The sequence below is a fragment of the Hakea prostrata genome, chromosome 3, assembly GCF_041222555.1.
Source record: "Hakea prostrata isolate BN-2017 chromosome 3, UWA_Hpros_2, whole genome shotgun sequence".
Lineage (NCBI taxonomy): Eukaryota > Viridiplantae > Streptophyta > Magnoliopsida > Proteales > Proteaceae > Hakea > Hakea prostrata.
The window spans coordinates 62,240,071-62,261,339 of NC_142602.1; the positions used below are offsets into that span (position 1 = coordinate 62,240,071).

General features: G+C 39.2%; 1 protein-coding gene across 3 annotated transcripts in view; it reads right to left on the bottom strand.

Annotated features, from left to right (window-relative positions):
* ATRX (P-loop containing nucleoside triphosphate hydrolases superfamily protein) overlaps positions 1–21,269 on the bottom strand; it is an 84,784-nt gene that overhangs the window by 29,051 nt on the left and 34,464 nt on the right. For all 3 annotated transcript variants that reach the window (XM_089150668.1, XM_089150669.1, XM_089150671.1), the window contains 7 exons: positions 13,544–13,663; positions 12,782–12,948; positions 4,879–5,020; positions 3,534–3,683; positions 3,331–3,386; positions 2,914–3,217; positions 2,668–2,803 (listed from right to left, as the gene is read on the bottom strand). In XM_089150668.1, the coding sequence (XP_089006794.1) occupies positions 2,668–2,803; positions 2,914–3,217; positions 3,331–3,386; positions 3,534–3,683; positions 4,879–5,020; positions 12,782–12,948; positions 13,544–13,663 (1,075 nt within the window). The remainder of the gene's footprint in view (positions 1–2,667; positions 2,804–2,913; positions 3,218–3,330; positions 3,387–3,533; positions 3,684–4,878; positions 5,021–12,781; positions 12,949–13,543; positions 13,664–21,269) is intronic.

A 21,269-nucleotide genomic window follows, 5' to 3' on the forward strand; every position in this document is an offset into this window, starting at 1 on the left:
GGGCTGGCACAGTGAGTGGAAGGTTGGCGAAGTAGCAAATGATATAGTACACTAGCACAGCCCAATGAAAATCTTAGGTGGAGTGATGTTGATAAAGCAATGGGTGCATCCACAATGGTTCAAGGCAGCAACCAACCAACAAAACAAGAACTCAAGCATCAACCTCTTGAGCCAACATAACAGTGACACACTCAAGTATTCACAAAGGGGGGGAGGGGACTGTGGGAGTAGGAGTGGGACAGCTGACGTTGACGTTGGACATTCGTTGGGATCGGGTGAAAGAGATGTAGACATGAAGGAAGATGAAGATGTATGTACTGACGAGGATGGACTATGGTGATAAAGCACGAACTAATTCTCCAAGACAACAGCAGCAACAAGAAGGATTAACATTTATGGTTTACAGTGAAGATGGGTTCCTATGACATGATTTTGACCAAAGGATATGTATTTGAGTATCTGGAATTTTTTTTAAGTGGGGTAGTAAGGAAATTTGATATTTTGGTTTTTAAACTCTGAACGTCAGAATTTTTTATTTTTTATTTTTAAAGAAAAGGAAAATTGATATGGTTTAAATGTTTAATGTCAATAAATGTGTTTATGCTGAATCTAATGATATAATGAACTCAGTCATTGATTTATTTTTGTATAAAGATTGCAAAATGTTTCATTGATGTGAAACTTGGGCTGCATCGAAACAGTTTTAAACGTACCAACCGGACCAAGTCAAATCAGTCTAGATGGTCTTCTAGAATCTACGACCAAAAACAGACCAAAACTTTGTTTACATGAACAGTAACATGAACAATGTCATAGCCATTTTTTGGCCTTGAAGAAGTATAATTTAAAGATTCTGTGGGCCCCAGGCACATATCATGTGAAGATCTTTTATGAACATAAGAGACATTTTAATAAGTTTCTAAATATGTTATTTCCTTGGTATCTATTTTTGTTGCTGAGGATCTGATGCAGCCCCAAATTAATGAGGGCCACTTTTTCCAAGATCTTTTTTAAAAAGAAACAACTCATATGGGACAAAGGGTTTCTTGATATTTTGGTTGTCAGATATATGGGAGTTATTTTGTGGTATGGGCTGTCATGGGATGATTTTACTCAGTCGGGATGGATTTGGTTAGGTTTTTATGGAAAAGGGTTACATTAGGATTTTGTGGTCAAAGATCATACGTCCTTAACCGACGTTTAAGGTACCAAGGATATTTAGCCCATCCCATAGGAGGTTGATAAATTCCTTGAGATGAGAAGCTGGGGCGTAGAGGTGTCAAAATGGGTTGAACTTTGGAGAGAATATGAGTAATAATATGAAAGTATGATCCCTTCAATTTTTTTTTTTTTTTTTTTTTGGGGGGGGGGGGGTGTTTGGGTGCCTAAGTTGAGAAACATAAGGGGTTCTCGTTTTAGGGGTTTGAGGGAGTCCAAGAATTCAAGAAAATATTTATACCTTGAGATCAGACGGTCAGAATGGGTCAAACTAAGATCAAAGCTCACTGAGATTGGAGGGATGATACACCTAAAGTTCGGCATGGATCTAACAATTAGATTGGCATAGATCTAACCTCGAATTTTGGGAGCCTTGGGAACTCCAAATATTCAAGAAAATTTGAAAAAGATGTGATAGGAGACATGCATTGATGTAAGCTACCAGCAGTACTTGAATGAAGCCTTTGAGGATGGGATACCCAGGTGGAGAATGAAGGTTCAACTCTGATCTTCAACCAGTCGCAAGTGTGCAGGCTTTATTTTACCTAGAACAATCCTAGAGTTTGGATGTTCAAACTAATTGGCAGAACCAGAACATCTAATGACTGGATCTTTGAACTAATTGACAGAGCCAAAGTAAACACGTGCAAAGTGTTCCAAGGGAAACCTATTTTAATTCATTTAACTTTTCTCCCTAATCTAATCAATTGGGGGGGGGGGGGGGCTATTTATAGCTTTAAATAAGGAGTTCTACTAAATTAGGATTTACAAATAGATTTAAACAAGGAAAATAGGTAAAAGAATTTCAGTCAGTTCAATCTCGTTTTTCCCCAGAGTCGTTATCTGGGTTCGACCGAAATTTATACAATGGATCCATCTACAGTCAAACCAAAGTAAAAATCCATCTGACTACAAATTTAGGCTCCCTACAATGTAAATGTACCAAATGGAGGCAATCGGAACATACTAATGGATTTTTGTAAACAATATAAGTCTCCTTCACTGTCAATAGAACGCCCATCAATCAATGGCAATAAAAATCCAATAGTTATTTCCTCCCGCATTTTGTTTCTCTTATGAGATATTTAATTAACTTGAGAGATGATCTTAAATGCCAGCAGACACTTTGGCGGGAAGGTATACCCATTCCAGCCCCCATCCTACACGAAAAACAGAAAATTTTTTACTTGATCTCCAGGGTAAACAGAGAGATTCCTAAGATGTGCATCTCTGCCTTTGTCCATGCTCAAGACAGGAAATAGAGACCCTAGATTTAACAGTTGTATGCTTAAAACAAAGAACTCAGGCGGCAATTCATAAAACGAGATAAACGCAGAAAGACAAGGAAATAGATAGTCAATTTGACCAGATATGTGTAACAGTTAAACATTAGGCACTAATGTCCACTGGTCAACACCATGAAGAACAGAAAATATTGAGAAATGGTACCTCCAGAAACTGTATCGCGATCTATGTTATCATCGCTGGAACTATCATCATCCAAAAAATTCTCCACAGCATCTTCCCGTCTTACAGAGCCTCTTTGTTCTTTAGCCATTTGCAAGAGGCCAGGATGGTTCCATATCTACAACCAAAAAGACATTTACTTGAATAATAGAAGGAAAGACAAGTAACAGCATCACTTCAGCAACCTTACAGCACCAAGCCTTATTGTTTTGCATCTGAACAAAATACCTGAGCTAATGCCTGATATCCAGCAAAAAAGGAACGCTTCTTTATTTTTTCACCAGAAATCTTGTCGTTGGTAAACCCATGCACATCTAAGAATCTTTTGTACAACTTCCTTTGTAATGTCGAAAGCTTTACAGCAATTACAAACACAGTTTTGGGGGGCAAGTCCTTCTTCACCACGTTCATATCCATTCTTTGAACAAATCCTTTCAACTGCTCATAGAGGATATGTGACCTCTGATTCATAATCTTCACGTCTACTGACGTAGAATTAGTATGCTGACCATTCTCTATAGGATTTTGGAACCTACATATAGGATACCATAAGCAAGAGAAAACAAAATACTCAAACTAAAAGTTGCAGAACCATCTAACTGTAACAAGAGACTAGGATAATGAAAAGGACTGCAGAATTCTCACCGGTTCCTAAACTCATGGCTGCTACCAAGAAATCCTTCTCTAACAAAATCAACCATCTGCTCATCCAATATACCAAAGGATAATCAAGACATGGAATCAACCGAGCTCATTTTGAGTTGAAACAAGGTTTGTTCTTTTTGTTGATAATCAGGACACCTAACACCAAAGCACATACAATTCAAACATAAACATGGGATGCTTACACAATAATATTCCATTAGATTATTTTGTAGAGGCGATCCAGTTAATGCAATCCTTCTCTGGCACTTTACTTGCTTCAGAGCTTGGGTGGTGTCAGCCCTAGTGTTTTTTATCATGTGGGCCTCATCACAAACTAGGATATCAGGGCCATCCTGATAAAGAAAAACAGTGTGTCAATAAACAACTGCAGCATACAAAAAAAAAAAAAAAAAAAAAAGGACCAAAGCCGTTCAGAATATAAAAAGAAGCAACTTCATTTTCTCTTAGAAAACAAAGTTCATATTTTCCTAGTTAACGGTATAACAAGTGGCCTGTAGCATTGAGGTATGTTGTCAGGAGCAATATGGGGAGAAAATCCTTCTCTCAGGATTGTACTAGCACTAGCTAGAGCAAGACCTCAAGAGCATCTTTCCCTCTTTTCTCTTTCCTATTTTGAGTACGAAACTTGTTTCTTAAATCCGACTAATTTGGTTTTGTTTTTCTATCCTTCTAAGACTCATATATTATTTCCTACTCAGTTGTTCATTTGTTCTTCCTACAGTGTAAACTATAAATACCCCATTAGGTGCTGTGAATAAAGCACAATTCTCTGACAAACAAATTCCTCAGCGTACTGCATGGTATCAGAGCCAAAGGCTCGATATTTGAACCCTTCATCCAGTAACCCGTGTTGAACAATAAAAAGAGTCGATCCTCATCAAACTCCAATCACAGCAAGCTGGTTTTCTCTTCTCAAAGTCCAATTGCAGGCTGGTTTCTCCAAATTTTGCAGCTGGCTCATTCTTCTCATCAGTCCACTGGAACTTCTCAAATCCACTTGAAGATTGGAGCTGTTCAAGAACGTCGATCGCATAAACAAACCAGGTAAGCTACAGTTCCCTTTCTATCAGTAAAAACCCTAGCTGCAGTTCCATTTTTATCAAAAAAAATCCTAGCTGCAACCCCCATTTTTACTTCAGTTTTGAAGGCAGCACTAAGGGAGTTCAATTGACCAGACTGCTGCCCTTCCTCTCCCCCCTCTTCATGACTTAACTATGTTAAGATTATGTATTTTTAACTTTTTTTCCAACATGCAAGAGAAAGAGACATACAACTTCTTTTCCAACATGCAAGAGCAAAAGACATACAACAAAGATACAGCTTACAGAGATTACAAACAAAATAGAGATGATAGGTTTCATTCATCGTTTCCCAATTCCCCCTAGCTTTTGCTTCCCACTTAAAGCGATGAGTATAAAATAGATAACAAAAAAAAGTTACTGTTAATAGAAGAAAATAGAATATCAAAAGAAAAATAAAAAAGGAATGCAATCCAGTGAAGAATCATTCACAACACAAGATATGCACCTGAAGGGAATAACATATCTCTCTAGCAGCATGCCTATCCTTCACATTCTTCCCAAGGGATAAGTTTCGGAAAGCACTGTAGCCAATTAAGAATACACCACCTTTCGCTCTCCACTTCGCAAGCCACTCTGACCTTCTCTCTCTGAGGAAAGAAAGGATTACATTAATCTACTAGATAAAGGTTAATAAGTTTAAGATAACCAGAAACAAAGCACAATGATTTAGAAAAAATACAACGTTAACGATTCATTGCGTCGATGAAGGGTTGATTTGGGATGGCTAGGATCATAAATTGGGATTTCATTCAGCTAGTCAAACTAGGCTAGGTTCACAACTGCAGCTGCCAGCAAAGATCAAACACTAGACCTTCAAATAGACGTAAACTCCCAGACTAACTAAACCCAACCTAACCTTGAGCTGAGGTTTTTCAATCTTAGCCTACCACTACATCTATAATATCCTCATTATGCCTAGGATGAATTATATTAGTAATTCTGTAAACATGTAAGATGCATTATGCTATGTGTATGTTTTGTATGCTATATAGGTAATGCCTACAATTGGTACATACAGAGATCAATATGAACTGGACAGAAGCATAGCCAAGTGCAGCCAGTTCATGCAGATTACCTTAACCAACAAAGCCTGCTGTTTGGGCCTGATTGACATCAAGTTTGTTGTTCGCCAAAAGTTGCATCTGGTCAAATTATGTGAGTCTCAGTTGGAGGTCTCACGAGATCTTGTTTTTATGATACTTGGATACAAGATATCATGCACATTGAGACAATCCCAGAAAAATACAAGATCTCAGTCAACTTGAAATCTTCGAGATCTTGTATCTCACAAGATCTCGATTCAACCCAGTTTTTTAAAAATACCACATCATGGTCAAGATCTCAACTCATCTCGACATGTCTCAACAGTCAACGCTACTGTTGCCTTTGGTGGTTTTGAAGTTTTGGCTGGATTTTTAGCCAGAAAGTTGGTTGGATCTCTACCTAAGTTGCATCAACAAGCTGTTTAGCTCACTTACAACAAAGATCTACTAATTTTGAAGTCAATATTGAAGCAAGGTGAGAGTTCTTCCCAAAATTCATTGTTTTCAAAACTATGTTCCAGACTAGTGGAGGTGGTGGTGGTACTGGTGCTGGTAGCAGAGTTGGAAGAGCTGCATTGTCAATTATTTTACTCTTCTACTCTTGTGGAGTAACTTATAAGTACACCAATATTATAATGTGAAATTGTGAACTGAAATGTTTCATGTATAGTTGACTTTAAACTTTCAGGTTTTCGTTTGTATCAAATTTTGAACTCATGCATCCGCTTGTTTTCTCACAAATCTAAGGCCACAACCATGTTTTGATAGCCAAAAATAGGCTAAATAGTAAAATCCAGCACAAGCTAAGCCCAAATACCCAACCAAGATAGACCCTCGAGTTGGGCCAAGTTGACTGGATCTTTTTACCAGATCTCAACAGAGATCTAGTGAGATCTCAGTTTTTTGAGGGACAAGATCCCTGTCTAGATTAAGATCTCAAACCATGATATGAGCTAAATTTGGACGCATTGAGTTTAAACTTACATAAGGGTTGAAATAATCCTAGCCTAGACACTTCATTATGAATTTTTGAACCAAGATCAGTGTATACCATAGGATTATGGTTGCCATTAATGTCCCATTCAGTAGTGGACTGGTTTTGCCACAGCTCCTCATCGACTTCCCTCTATTTTAACTTCTACTATGATGAGCCACTAAGACTTTACACACGACTGCAGTTTCATTAGATTGTGAATAGCCCCCTATTTCAAAGGACATTGTGCTTCATTTCACACAAACAGAAATCATGCATAGCCCAGCTATTTAGCGTATTAAGTCTTGTTATGTTTTGAAGATAATTGAGAGCCCATTCAGTGCAAGGAAGAAAACAAGGCGCAAATTTAAACTCAATGTGTTCAATAGGCATCAATTGATGGCGCTGGGCCATGGCCAATGGGTCTTAAAACAAGCTGGGGACCACTTAAATCCCCCTTTTTCTCCTAGATATAGAAGGCTGAGTATTGAACTGTGTAATTCAAAGGGTTTGTTGTTAAACTCCAGTGAAAATTGCATGAAAAAATCATGCAGAACTAAGGGATGACACACATCATGAGCCATCACCATAAAGTTCATAAGAAAAAGTCATGAGAAACTTGTCCAAGATGAAACAGTCCTGTCTTTTGGTGTCCTTTCATTTCATTTTCCTTAGCGTTCGTCCAAGTTGATGCAGCCTTACTCTTATTAGGCTGTCTTCCAAGATCTCTGACACTAGGCTAATTTCCAGGCTAACGCAGATCTGATCTGAGCAATTTTGAGAAAGAAAATGCAGTTTTCAGAAGAAGAAAATATGTAAGTTTCACAAGAAAATTTCCTCTCGTCTTTTCTACAATCAATAGTTCAAGAAGATGATCAAAAACACACCAAGTCATCACAAACTAATATTCCAATCAAGAATAAAATTATGATGGTCAAATAGCAACAAAATTTTCATTCAAAAGATTGCGGCCATTAATTTCAAGAAAGAAAAACCATACTCTTTGAGTCCACCCCTCATATTAATTAAACAGCCAAACTAATAGGAAAGGACCAAACCACCCTCACTTAACAATATTTAGAATTAAAATGAAGGCCAAACCAGGAAAATAAAATGCAAAAAAAGAAAGCATCACTGCTAGATTCAGAAACCAATGGCATACTCAGAAGCTCGATTCTGACTTCTGAGTTTGACACTAGAATCAAAATAGACTTCTGAGTAACTCAAATTGGCTGTTTCACTTGTTTCTTCCTTCCTTTGATTCTCTTCTACCTTCAGAAGTTTTTCAGTTGCTCTCGTTTTCCATAGCTGAAACTTCTTCCTCCATGCTGGAATCAAAATCTCCTTCTCTTCCTAATATTTCTAATTCTAACTCTGCATCACAGGCCCAAATACTAAATTCAGGTGTGGCTCAAGGTGTGGTTTACTAAACGGTAATCCCAACTAGGTTTGAACTGGTGGCCTGCCTGAATTCCCTGGTTAGGGCAATCGGGTTGCATTGGTAATTGGGATATTGTGGATAGGTTTGGAGTTATAAGGGTATCGGTTGATGGGCCAGGACCATGAGATATAGGATGGGAAGTCATCAGAATGGGGTGAAACTTGGATCATGTCTAACTCTTATTGCCTAAAATAACCTCCCCAAGACTCAATGAACTTGGACAGTGGAATGTGGAGATATGAGATTTCTTGATTTGGGAGGGAAAATTGAGTGATACAAACACAAATAGCCGAATCTGGAGATTGGCTGGTATTTTTGGGCTGAGGCTTGGATCAAAGGTAAAGGGTACGGAAGTAGATTGGTGGTTAGAATGGAGAAACCGGTGGCTGGTTATGGAGACTTGGCTGTTCTTGATGTGGATGGTAAAGAAGTCATTGAACCAAGGAATGGAGGTCAAAAACAAAGGATAAAAGTGCATGGCGGGTGGGCGGACGAGCGCGGGGGGGAGGGTAGGCTGCCATTAATACCTGAATGGAGCCTTCAAGATGGAATACTCAGATGGAGAATGAAGGTTGAATTCCTATCTTCAACCGGCAACAGGAGTCCAGGTTTTATTTCACCTTTAGAAGCCATGACAGCCTAGCATCCTTAATTTCCAATTGACAGAACCAGAACTCACTAACAAGTGTAGGAGGAATTACTCAACGAGAAGCTTTTCCTATTCAGTATTCAATCTGATCTTTCCCCATAGATGGAGGGGTCTATTAGTAGAAAACTACGGGCTGAAATTCCCAATAGGACATGAATTCCCAGCCAAATTCTAACTTGAATTAATCTACTCAGGGTCTTAATAGTCACTTGTACGAGGATTGAATTAAATAACAAATAAACATGTCTAAGAAGAAAAGACTCACATGCCTAATATACCCCTCAAGTGGACAGAATTACGATTCTGCCACTGATTCTGTTGTGTACATTATAGAACTGAAATAACAGTGCTAGGTATTGAGTGGCAACCCTAGGGAGTTCTCTTGGCCCTCCACTTGTTCTCAGACTTGGAGGGCTCAAATACTGCATGAAAAGTTCAACTAGAAGTTTATTGGAGATCAGTAGTTACCTTTATCTGAGTCGATTGAATGAACTTGCAACTTGTAGCAATTGCACTTGTTCAAAACATGGAGACTAAAAGCCTAGAGTGTTGCTTAATGAATTAGATGGACTCCTACTTGTGATCTTCCTCTTGCTTCTTCTACTTCAGTTTTTGCTTTTTTAGCTACTGATTTCAAAACCTGCAGAAACACGTAGCAGGGCCAGCACTGTGATACAACCAATCGATCTGGCTTTTGTAATTATTTCTTTCAGTTTCAAGATCAACAAGTCATCTATATGACCAGCATAGTTCAAGTTTCCTACATTTGGACCAATTGATGATTAGACTGCTATAGTGTATTTCTATAACAAAACTAATGAGGCCTCAGGGGAAAGAATATATTATCTACCTAGTAGGCTTTTTGGTGCTACATGTTCACATTAGAAGACTACAGTCATTGCACTTCCCATTTTATATACACTTAATATTTCACACTCAAAAGGATTCCTTTTGCTTCAATGTGAAAAATGAGCTAAGCGAAGGGGTAACAAAATCATCAAAGGGAAAAGATCAGACAACCAAATAACAATGAGAACTTGCTCTTGGTTCAAATCAAGTACAATTGCTTTGCATCGTAATGGAGGGGTGGCAAATTCAAATACAACTTTTGGGTGTACAGTTCCTGGAGAAGAGGGGGAACTTGTATGCTTTTAAAGGAAAAGGTGGAGATAGTGGCACTGGGTCTGCTGGCTATGAAAAGCTTTGCCATCTATAGAGGAGTTAAACACCGCAATGAAAGAGGTTGGAAGTGGTAACTATGATATTGGACTCTAAAGTCAAAACCACCAGTGGACATCATGAATCGAATCGTATGATGAGAACATCAGTCTTAGGTGACACTTTCGAGTCCACTAGCGACACCAGTGTAGAGGTCAGCCCATGGCAGCACCTATGTGCACCAACATCGAGTTCAGAGGCTACCGGATTGTCAGTCTCATAGTTTGACGAGAAGCATTGCCCATAGACAATTTTATGAAGTCTTTAGATTTAATTTTTTTTCAGTTTTTGTGGGTTAGGTATGGTTTGTTATTGGTTCAATTTTAAGTTATTTTAATGTACTTGAATTTGGGTTGGTCCATGGGTTATATGTAGCCCATGGGTTATCTTTATTTAACAGTAACTTCAGATTTCCAATTTTGCCCCAAAATATTAAATCTGTGTAGAGAGTTATTTAGGGTTTTCTTAGGAATGAAATATTTTTTTTAATTTAAAGACATGTATTGGAGAAAAGAAAAATCACTGCATGAATAAAATTTCAAGAACTTTCTTGCACAAGAACTCTATCTCTCCAGGCGTCATTGGCTTCTCTAGCCCCTATAGTAAGTTCTCTTTTTAGAGCACACACACACACACACACACACACACTCTCTCTCTCTCTCTCTCTCTCTCTCTCTCTCTCTCTCTCTCTCTCTCTCTCTCTCTGCGCTCTTTCCTTGGTATGTCAACAGCCCTGCCCTTTCCCTTTTCTATCTGGTAAGTACTTCTTGCCTTTCTTTTCTTTCTTTCTTCTCCTTTTCTTCTTCTTTATTTCTTCTTCTTCCCTACAGTAGGACCTCTTTCTGCCAATTCTTCTCTCTTCTTTCCTTCTTTTTCTCTTCATTTCAGCTTCTGCTGTCCCCCACCCCAGCTGCAATTCTCTCTTCTATTTCCTACAAAATTTTCTCTCTATACTTTGCTGTTTGAAATTGCTGGCAGCACTAGTTGTCTTTATCCTAATCTTGTTACCTTTTAGTTTTTGGTTTCCGTTATTCTCACTGCATATAGTCTACTCCTATTTCATTATTGTTATTTTCCTAACCATAGTTCTGCAGCCCCATCAAGAACCAGAAGGGTTCTCCTTTTTCTTTTCTTTTTTTCTTTTCTTTTTTTTTTTTTTTTTTCTTTTTTCCGTTATTGGGCTTTCCTTTGTCATATTTTTAGTTATTTCCTAACCCAATTTTCCTATTTCTCCAGTTTGTCACTTGCACTAACTCTAGGGTCCTTTACATTTAGTTTAGAAATTGGATCTTGGCTAGGACAGAAACAAATTTAAGTTGGATTCTTGAAGAATTTTGCACTCGAACTAGGGTTACAATGCCATGATCCCTATTTGATTCTTGTTTAGTTATTAGTTCCTGAAGTTGTTCTTTACATTGCTTTGATTGTCTAATATGCATATGTTTAATCAGATTAGGGCTGCGGTAATTCATTCTTTCTTTATTAGCTACCATGGTAATGCTAACTTAAGGACTTGTAACCAGCCCATGTAGGACCCGAGTTTCTAGGTTTTCCGCAGCATCAGGCAGTATTCAGGGGCCATGGGAAGTGCAAAGAGGACAAGGGTGAGATCCTTCGGGTGGTCTATATGCTTAGTCATAAAGGGGTTTTGCACGTGTGCTGAGAGCAAAACCAGCCAGCAGAAGTTATGACTTATGATCCTCATTGGTTGATACAGAACGGATATTGATCGCAAGGGTATTCCATATTAAGTTGACAGATCTCGTTAGGAAGGATGAAGACTTACAAGTCTACCATACAGTTTAAGAAGGTAGCGGTATTTGTATAGGATAATGGCTAGATGGGTATGTGCTTCTTGGTAACAATTTCTTCCCCCATCTGGGGACTGTTTCTTCTGTTCTGTTTCCTACTAATACCAAAAGCACTCTTATAAACTAAGAAATCAGAAGGGGGGGGAAATCTAATAACATTGAATGGCAGATGCTGAAGATCACAATCGGAAAAAAAGCATATACAGGACTATTGGGAATAAACCCAAGCACCCATTTGCAAATTTAAAGCATCATAGAAAGTGTGTAGGGGTATCAATGACTGAGAGGTAATAACATCTAATCGTAAATGCTGAAGGTGACAGTCCACATATTACTACTATATTAGCATATACAGGACAATTGGAGAATAAACCCAAGAACCCATTTGTAAATTCAAAACTCAGAAGGAAAGTGCCATAGGGCATCAAAGATTTCCTTGATGCAGTAAACCTCCCCCAACCCCCCCCCCCCCCAAGGAAAAAAAAAAAAAGAAACTGTGATCCAAAATGACAGTATGAAACAAGCAATTTTTCTTATAGCTGCCAGTTTCCAGGCAACCTAATGCCTTAGAGGGGACCTGGGCATGAGACAATACCAAAAAGGAAACCAAGGCATCCACCGAGGCAACAAACATGCTTGGAGGGCTCGACAACTATGATTTTGCCTTTTAGATGGTCGGTGAAGACAAGCTTGTCTGCTGAGTGGACCTAGTGCCACATGGCAGGAAAATTTGGCAGTTCGAAACTCCCAACCATTGGATAGACAGGAGAAGGTCAGGATAGGCCAAATTTCAAGTTTTAGAGAATGTCAACCATATACACTTCAATGTATATCCATGCATCACTACGATAGTCTCATCACTACTGTACATTTTTCCATAAAACTGCACATTTCAGAGATCCATTTTAGTTCAAACTTAACTTGCGAGCAGGGGACCTCATATCTAACTGCCAATAAAATTAGGCATGTTTGATGATACTACATAGAGGAACTTATGACAAAGGCATTGACATGGAGAAACCTACTACCTCAAAACGAAACAACTAAAGGTGAATTTTAAGCAATGAATACAACAACAACAAGAAGCCTTTCCCAATTAAATGGGTTGGCTAAAATCATATGCAATGAGTAATGTCATAAAACTGACAGCCAGCCTAAACAAGAATAGTCAGTTGACAAACTGTCACGCTCATGAGCATATAAGCATTAAAACCTTGGGACGTCCTCCAGCATGAAGACACGAAGAGGCTTTAATTCAATAGGCTGCCACTTCACAAATTCCCGCCGCCAATTGTGAAGCACATTTACAGGTGTAACTATAAGTGCAGTCTTCAAACCTAAGTCAACACATCGCATAGCTGTATAAAGAAAAGCTATGACCTGCACATACAAATATAAAATTAGGAAAATTAAATTGATTAAGTATTTTAAGAAGATTAATTGATGCAAATGCTAGGAGAAGTTACAATTCAAAAGAATAATTACAGCCTAATACAACTACAAAATTAAGCTAATCATCAAATTTTGACCCATTTGCATTGGCTGGCTCATATGAGATCCTAGCTATGGCCGCTAGCTGATTCCCTTCAATCTAGGGCTACAACAGAAGGGAGCTCAGAAACTAATGAAGCAACATTATTAGCCAGGCATAAACTGTTCTGGTTACAACCTGAAGCCAAAGCATTGGCAATGATTCATTACAACTTTCAAAGTTCCCCTTAAGTGTATAGTTCACAACCCTGTCATGACTCATGAGAGACATTAAATCATGATCATACTGAAGAACTCTCTTCAGAAAGTGTGTCGAAGAATTATTACATCATTCGAATTTTCCAGAGTGTAAAGTGTGTGTGTGCCTTGTTGTTGATGTTGATTTTTTTTTTTTTTTTTTTTTTTTTGGGGGGGGGGAGGGGGGTGGGGGGTTGGGGGAGGATGGAAGAGGGGGGAGAGAGAGAGAAAGCTAAAGACAGCAGACCTGAAAAGTTTTACCAAGACCCATGGTATGAGCTAAAATACAACCAAGACCGTTGTCCCCAGACGTTACTTTCTGGACTGACTGTACGATATTTTCCCACATAAAACGTATCCCTGAAATCTGCAGTTTTCCACAAATCCAGATACAAAATGGTAAATAACACTGGACTCCAGCTAAAAAATCACATCAAAACGTCAGAAACCTTTTGATAGTATGTGACAGCACTAAAATGACCAAAGAGTTGGATGAAACTAGCAAATCCATGCATTCCATGTGATTGTAATTTCTGACTCTGATAACAAACCATTTAAACAAAGGAGCACTTCTCTAGTTCTCATAAGAAAATGCATATTTTTTACATCAGCCACATAAGAAATGAGCTTTGCAATATTAATCAGCATCAATGCACTATGCAAATAAAATATCACCATTTTTTCTCTTTATTTGACAGAGAAGTAAATCAAAAAGTGGAAAAAGAGGAGATCAGTCTTAATGCAATCAATCCTTCTTAAACGAAGAATCAAATATTCAATTGGATGCGACATGGGCCCAGTTTTAAGGACATTTCTGTTCAACCAAGGGCTGAGAATGTTGCTGCCTCGCTGGTTTAGGTATTCAAGAAAACTGAGATGGAGAAAGAAAAAAGAAAACAACAATTCAATTGGGCACAACATGGGCCCAGTTCTAACGGAATTTCTGTTCAAACAAGAACTGAATGTTGCTGCTTTGATGGTTTAGGAATTCAAGCAGATTGAGATGGAGAAAGGAAAAAGATAATAGATAAGAGACAGAGCAGCTCAGGAACTGTGAACAGTACCATAATACCATGAACAGTAATTCAAATAACAGAGAAGAGCCAAGAAGAGAGAGAGAGAGAGAGAAAAGAAAGAACTTAGCTACACAATCCACCCTAGTCTACTATTTTCCACACAATGTAGGGGTATTACATGTAACTGAAGATCCAAAATATAATTTTAAAAAGCATAAAAAAATTTAAAAATAAATAAATAAATAACTTAAAACATGCTTTCAGGACTTCTATCTTTCTAAACAACTGAGGTCAGAATACCTCCTAGTCTTCATCAATAAACCATCCTACAACATCTACAGCAAAGATTGAAGAGATTTTCCACCAAATCTTGAACAAGGGTGAGATTTCATCCCAATTGGTTTTTTTTCAAAATCCATGTTCTACACTTGTTGTACAGATGCTGATTAAATATAGGTTGCTTCATAGTTCTTACTTTCTAATACTACACAATGGTGGATGACGACACTGCATGGCAACTCGGAGTCCCAGTGGATACAACAAGACAGAGGAAAATGCATGACTACTGTATCAGAGTCTTCACTGGAGGTAAAACAAGGTTTAAGCAACAATTGGTTGGACTTCAAGCAGATACAAGTGCCACCACGCCCCCACTGAGGTGCAAGAAGCTGTAGCTGAAAACTTATATTATTCGGAATTGGCTAGATTGCTAGAACTGAAGGACATAGAGGAGCTGCAGGACCTAGTCGAGCTGGTGGAGGATGTAATGCTGGTATTAGTGGAGTAGAAATTGAAGGAACTGCATACTGCCTCACTGTTTTTGCTGTTGTACTCTCATGTTGTTACTTATAACTATGCCAATCTTCTCATGTGAACAAATGTGATGTACAAAATATCATACTCGTTCAAGTTTAAATCTTAATGTATTCATATGTATTAAGTCATGGTTGTGTACATCAATTTTATAAGTCCACAAAATGACTTCTTCAGCGCAGCAGTTTCAAACACAGGGCCGAGTTGGAACTCACATTTACAACTGCTCTATCACAGATCAAAAGTCATCACTGTGTTTAGAAGGCCTAAATTAGCCCAGATACCAATTTTCGGCCCCAAAAGAGCCCTAATACCCAATGAGATGGGCCACCAAGTTGAGTTGAGAAGGAAGGATTTTTTTCCTCCATCTCAACAAGATCTCAATTTTTTGGCCCACCGAGTTGGCCATCGAGATCAACTTCTTAAACCTTGGAAACACCTAGGGTGAGGTTAGGTCAGTTTTGTAGCTCCGGGAGTGGTAAATCCTCAGAGGGTCCCGTAACATAGCTTCCATCCAGCAATCCCCAGTGCCAAGTCAAAAGATTGATAATTGTTCATAGAGAAAAGAAAGTAACACTCATCAGATTCAATAAGCAAATGAGACGGAAGGATTGGTAGGTGTTAAAGTCATTCTGAATGGACGAAGATAAGGAAGAAATTAAGAAATTCTGTTTCTTTGAATATGGGAAGAGAGTGTCCTCATCAGCAGGGAAAAAAGAAAAAAAAAACAACATCAACAAGCCACAGGTTGAGGGATATAAGGAGGATGACTAGGGACCAAATGATTAGCATTAAAAGGGGGATCAGCAGGAAAAGGGAGCTTCTAGTGGGCAAAGGTCGCATGTGCCAATAAGGGAGAGGATCCAAAAAAGTTAAGGTATAGAGGTTCCACCACGAAAAAGGATCTTCAGATAATAATAGTGACATTGATGCAGCCTTGAAGTTGAGGGCCAATTACAGGACCAATTAATAGAATCAACAGACAAATTAGGGTTCCTCAAACTCTGCAGTCATGGTTTAGGGCTGCTTAGGGTGCCTAGGGGTTCCTAGGGGAGGGTAGGTTAGGTGCAGCTAGGGTTTTCAGTCCTAGGGTAGAAGGAATATAAACATGAACTCAGTTATTTTTAAATTCAGATGTCACTCCTAGGGTTTAGAATTGTGGGCCTTAGGGTTTCAGAGGTTGGTTACACCGAAAATTTGGGATCAAAGGCTAGGTTGAGTGAGGGGAGGTTGATTCCAAGAGGGGAGGGGATTCTATAGTGGGAATTGGAGGTCATGGGATTTAGAGTTTTGGATGGAAGAAGACGAATTTCAGGTTTCTAGGGTTTCTAAAGGGTAGTTGATGTAAGCAGGCAGGAGCATTCCAAGATAGCCCAAAAGAAAGCCCAAGCCCACAGACAACTTGCAGCACTGCCAGGAGGGGCTGAACTTTAGCAGGGATATTTTTGTCATTATTCACTAGTTTGAGTCCCAATTAGTGTTTGGTGAATTTCAAATATTTTTCAAGTATCCTTATCTACTATTGTTTTGTTATCCGGAGTCCCAGTGGTTAGGTTATTTAAGAGTCTCAGTTTATGTAGGAATCCTTTTAATTAATTAGTTGAGGACTCCTAAGTTGTCTAATTCAATTAGAAGTCTTTGTAAGTATTCAGTTCAGGATTTTAGTCAATTTGGGGGTTTCTAATTGTGAGTCCAAGTAGGAGTCTCTAGTAGTAGATTATTGAGAGCTGCAGGAAGGATGTGCACATGAGTGCTTCAGGGCTTTGAAACCCTGCAGCACCTAATTCAACGTGTTCTTCTTCAATCCTCCCTAAAACTACAACAACTCCCCAACCACTATTCCAAAACCCAAATCCCCCTAGGAGCTCCATTGCAACCTTCCCTTCTACCATCGACTTCAAATGCAACCATAACCCTAATTACAGACCCTTTTTCAAAATCAAACCCTAGACCCCAGAATACTTGCTGCCATCTAGAAAACAGCAACACAAGTACTTCAAATACAGCTTCACAGATCCTAAGTAAACCCTACAGAAACCCTAACTCATCCCCCAAGCCCTAAAGACCCAACCGCATGGATCTAAACCCATTCTCCCTTGCTGCAGAATCTAAAAACCCTAGTTTAGCTGCTGTCCAGTGCAAATTCCATCAAAACGCCTAAATCCAGAACCATCTAAGCCCTAATCTAGTGCTGAACCCTAATTCCAGGTCCTGTAGACTGGCGTAGTGACCCTGGGTTACATCAGTAGTGGAGGCTAGGGTAGGGATCGAATGCTAAGTGGAGGGGATGGGTGATGATCCTAGGAGGAGAACTGGATTCGGGTACATGGGTTTTAGGGTTTTAGCGTTTTAGGGAAAGAAGTGCCACACGGGTAGGAGGAATGATTTGGGTTAGGTGCTATGGCATTAGGAGGGGGAAAGGGGTGGAGTAAGTACTTACTGCTTTAGGTGATGAGGGATGAAGACTTAGCTGAAGAAAATCACCAAAACAAAATAGCCGCAGGCCTTCCTGCACTGGGGAAAGCCAGAAACCCGGACCTTCAATCCTCTGCTGCAATTCCTCTCAAAAAGTTTCAATCATCAAAACTGATTTGGTTACAAGCAATGGGTGCATTTATAGCCTTAATTGAAAAACTCCTGCTAGGACTTAACTTTGCAAGCAAAACAAACAAGGAATTCTGTTTTAAGAGAAGTCTTAACTAGATAAGACTGCAAAACAAAAGGACTCTTATTTTAAGAAGGAATCCTATTTAAGATAGGACTCCAACTTAATTTCTCCAACAATGCTTAAAACAGAAAAACAAAAGACTAGACTCCTGCCAACGCAGAACTGTTCTAGTGGTTGAAACCAACACCTCTTAGTGAAGAGGTCGTGGGTTCGATTCTCGCTGAGGCATTATTAATATCCCATCCCCCGGCTTAATGAAGCCCCCTTGAACCCAAAAAAAAAGACTAGAGTCACTAGACTCCTACTAAAATTCTGATTCTAACTAGACCAACTGGAACTAGACTAGGGCCGCCAAGAAATGGCCAAAATGCCCTTATTGATGAAAAAAATTCCACGCTACTAGGCTGGGCTGTAGGGCAGTGACCCTAGGTCCTCGGCCTCTTGCAGTGGTCATGGAATTTCACATCAGACGTCCCATGCAGATTGTTAGTAACTTGCAGCCCAGAAATGGGCTCAAGAAATAGATTAACTTCAAATTTTGTAGTAGTAAACACAGTCCGCAGCTGCTCATCAAGAAGCATAGGATATAGTTGTCAAGGCAGCAAGGCAACCATAGCGGTTGGGGCTCCGCCTAGGCAGCAATAAGGCGACAAGGGCAGTTGGGTCAAATTTTTTCAATACAACTACTTTTAAGTCATAAATTTCTATTATAAGCTACCCGAACATTCAAGAATCACATTTATCTAAAAAATACAGCATTCAAGAATCATAATTATGAAAGATTATTCCAAATAGAACACAAACATGAGTTCATCTCATCAAGCATCATAACATATGACTATAAACTATATCAAATTATAAGTATGAAAATGAAAGCAGTAATTTTACATTTTTACTTACCTCTATGATAGTGTGACGCCAAATAGGTGCCTTATCCATTTAATGATTCATTGATTCCCGACTTCGAAATGACTAACTATTAAGTTTGTATAACGCTTTGTAGAATAAAATTTGATTTTTAAAAAAACAAAGAAAATATATTATTATGTTCAAAATGTGTAAAAGGTGACCGTTTTTGCGTCTAGGCGGCAATGAGGCAACAAAGTGGTAGCAATTAGGTGAAAAAGCGGCCAAAAAAACTGCATGTTAACAAAGAGTTTCAAAACAACCGCCTTGCTGCCTAGGCGGACACTTTGACAACCTCATAAGAATGAGAGGAAGAACCTTCTATAGTAGTTTCAGAATTTCCACATGGTCACTAGGAGGACTATTGCAAGTCAAGAGTTTTAAGTAAGAAGGGTAGTTTTGTCTGTTAGGATCTTTTTATTATTGTAATCCCACATCGGGTATTCTTGCATTCTACCATTATAAATAAAGGCCTGCAACATCACACTGACATAAGTCAAGATTCATTTAATATTTCAAGATGGTATCAGAACCACCACATCTTACGCCACATCATATCTAAGGCACCACCATCATCACCGCAGCCATCACCAAACTTGCGCTACCCATCTTCACCATCGCAGCTCTCTGAAACCACTCCCACCACCAAAAAAACCCCACCGATAATCTCTAGAGGAATCATTGCATCACTGCGATCCCTCTAGGGCAACTGCCAGCCCTTTTCCTCCTTCTTTACCTGCTGCGATCACCCCTAGGAGTGTCCCTGCAACTAAGGAACCTTCTAGGGTGGTCGATCTCCCTTTTTCCCTTCCCTATCACCTGCGGTAGGCTCTAGAAGGCTCGCCAACATCCAGTGACCTCTCTAGACCCATCACTTTAGCCCTTTCATACCCTACGGATGGTCCTAGAGTCGTTAATCTCAGTTACAGGTACTTCTTGGACCATCGCACCTTGCATTACCATGTCTATGGCCACACCTTGATCAAACAGTGATGATGTGGTCAACCCTGGATACGTGGCTGATTTATCAAGGGGAAGGACCACGCTAGTCGTCTTAGTGTGTGGTGTGTAGTGGGTGCGCCTTAGTGTCTTCTTACTACGAGAAAGAAAGACGAAAATAGATGATAGGCGGATGGAAGCAAGAAAACGCCTACCAAATTCGCCTTCAAGTTAAGAAGACTTAAAGAAGACTCAAAAGTGAATTTTCCTTCTTCCAAAAAATCTATTTCTAACCTATTTACAATGATAGTGTTTTTTTTTTGTTCTCCTATCGAAAAATTTTCTCTTTCATCCTTGTGATGTCTAAACAAACTACACCCAACTCATCTAGTATATCTAATGATTTTCCTATTTCATCTATTCCTCGGGATCGTGAGTTTATCTGCTTCAGATGACCATTGTCAAGCTCAATGGGACCAATTATCTATGGTGGTCTTGTTCTGTTTCTCTAGCAATTGGTGCTTGTGGTCTTACTGGCCATCTTGATAAGACTTCTACCGAGCCTTCTTCTCCTAGTCCACAATATACAAAGTGGTATACAGATGAGTGTTTGGTCATAGGATTTCTTCTTAATTCCATGAACCAAGCATAGCAAAGAGCTACCTTCTTCTTCATGATGCTACCACTATTTGGAAAGTTGCTCAAGACACACATTCCAAAGTAGGTAATGATGCACAATGTTTTAAGACCCAAAGATTCATCAGTTGCAACAGAAGGAACTCACAACAGCTATACACAGACTCCTGATAGGTCAGCTTTAGCTGCTGGTTTTGGCAATAACAATGCAGGTTCTGATGATCCTTTGCCACCTGTGAAGTGTGAATATTGTGGAAAAAAACACCATACAAATGAGAATTGTTGGAAGTTGTATTGACGTCCAACAAATTCCCAGGGAGGAGGTAAGAGTGGAAATAGGGGCAACAATCAAGCATCTGCCAATCAAGTTATTCTGGACACCCAGAGTACTCCAGCACCTCTTTCCTCAAACGAGCTCCAAAATCTCTTTCGTTAGTTAATGACCAAGCTTGATGTATTCTCTTTAAGACCAATTCCTAGTGCGAGTGTAGCCACTGCCATCACTTCCACTCTTGACTCTCTGCACCCCACGAGTATTTTCAGTTATCAAAGTGTCAACTCTATTTATCCCTCCTAGATAATTGACTCTAGAGCAACCAACCACATGACATACTCATCTTCTTTATTTCACACTTACTCATCTATTCCTTTTGCTTAGGATGTTAGAATAGCTGATGGATCTCTATCTTCGATCTCTGGAAAGGGTTCCATTATCTGTTCTCCACTTCTACACTTACCCTTTTTCTATTTGCACGTACCATAATTTTTAGACAACCTTTTGTCTATTAGTAGTAGCCTTACTCGTAATATGAACAGAAAAATAACATTCTTTCCTACTCCTTATGTTTTTTTAGGACCTGAAAACGAGAGTACAATTGGTAGTGGCATAGAACAAAATTCCATCGAAACTGGAATTCCACCAAATTCCCATTTGGAAAAGCGACGAAACCAGAGACCGAAAAGTCCCGCTGCCGAACCGCCCCTTCGCTGTCTTG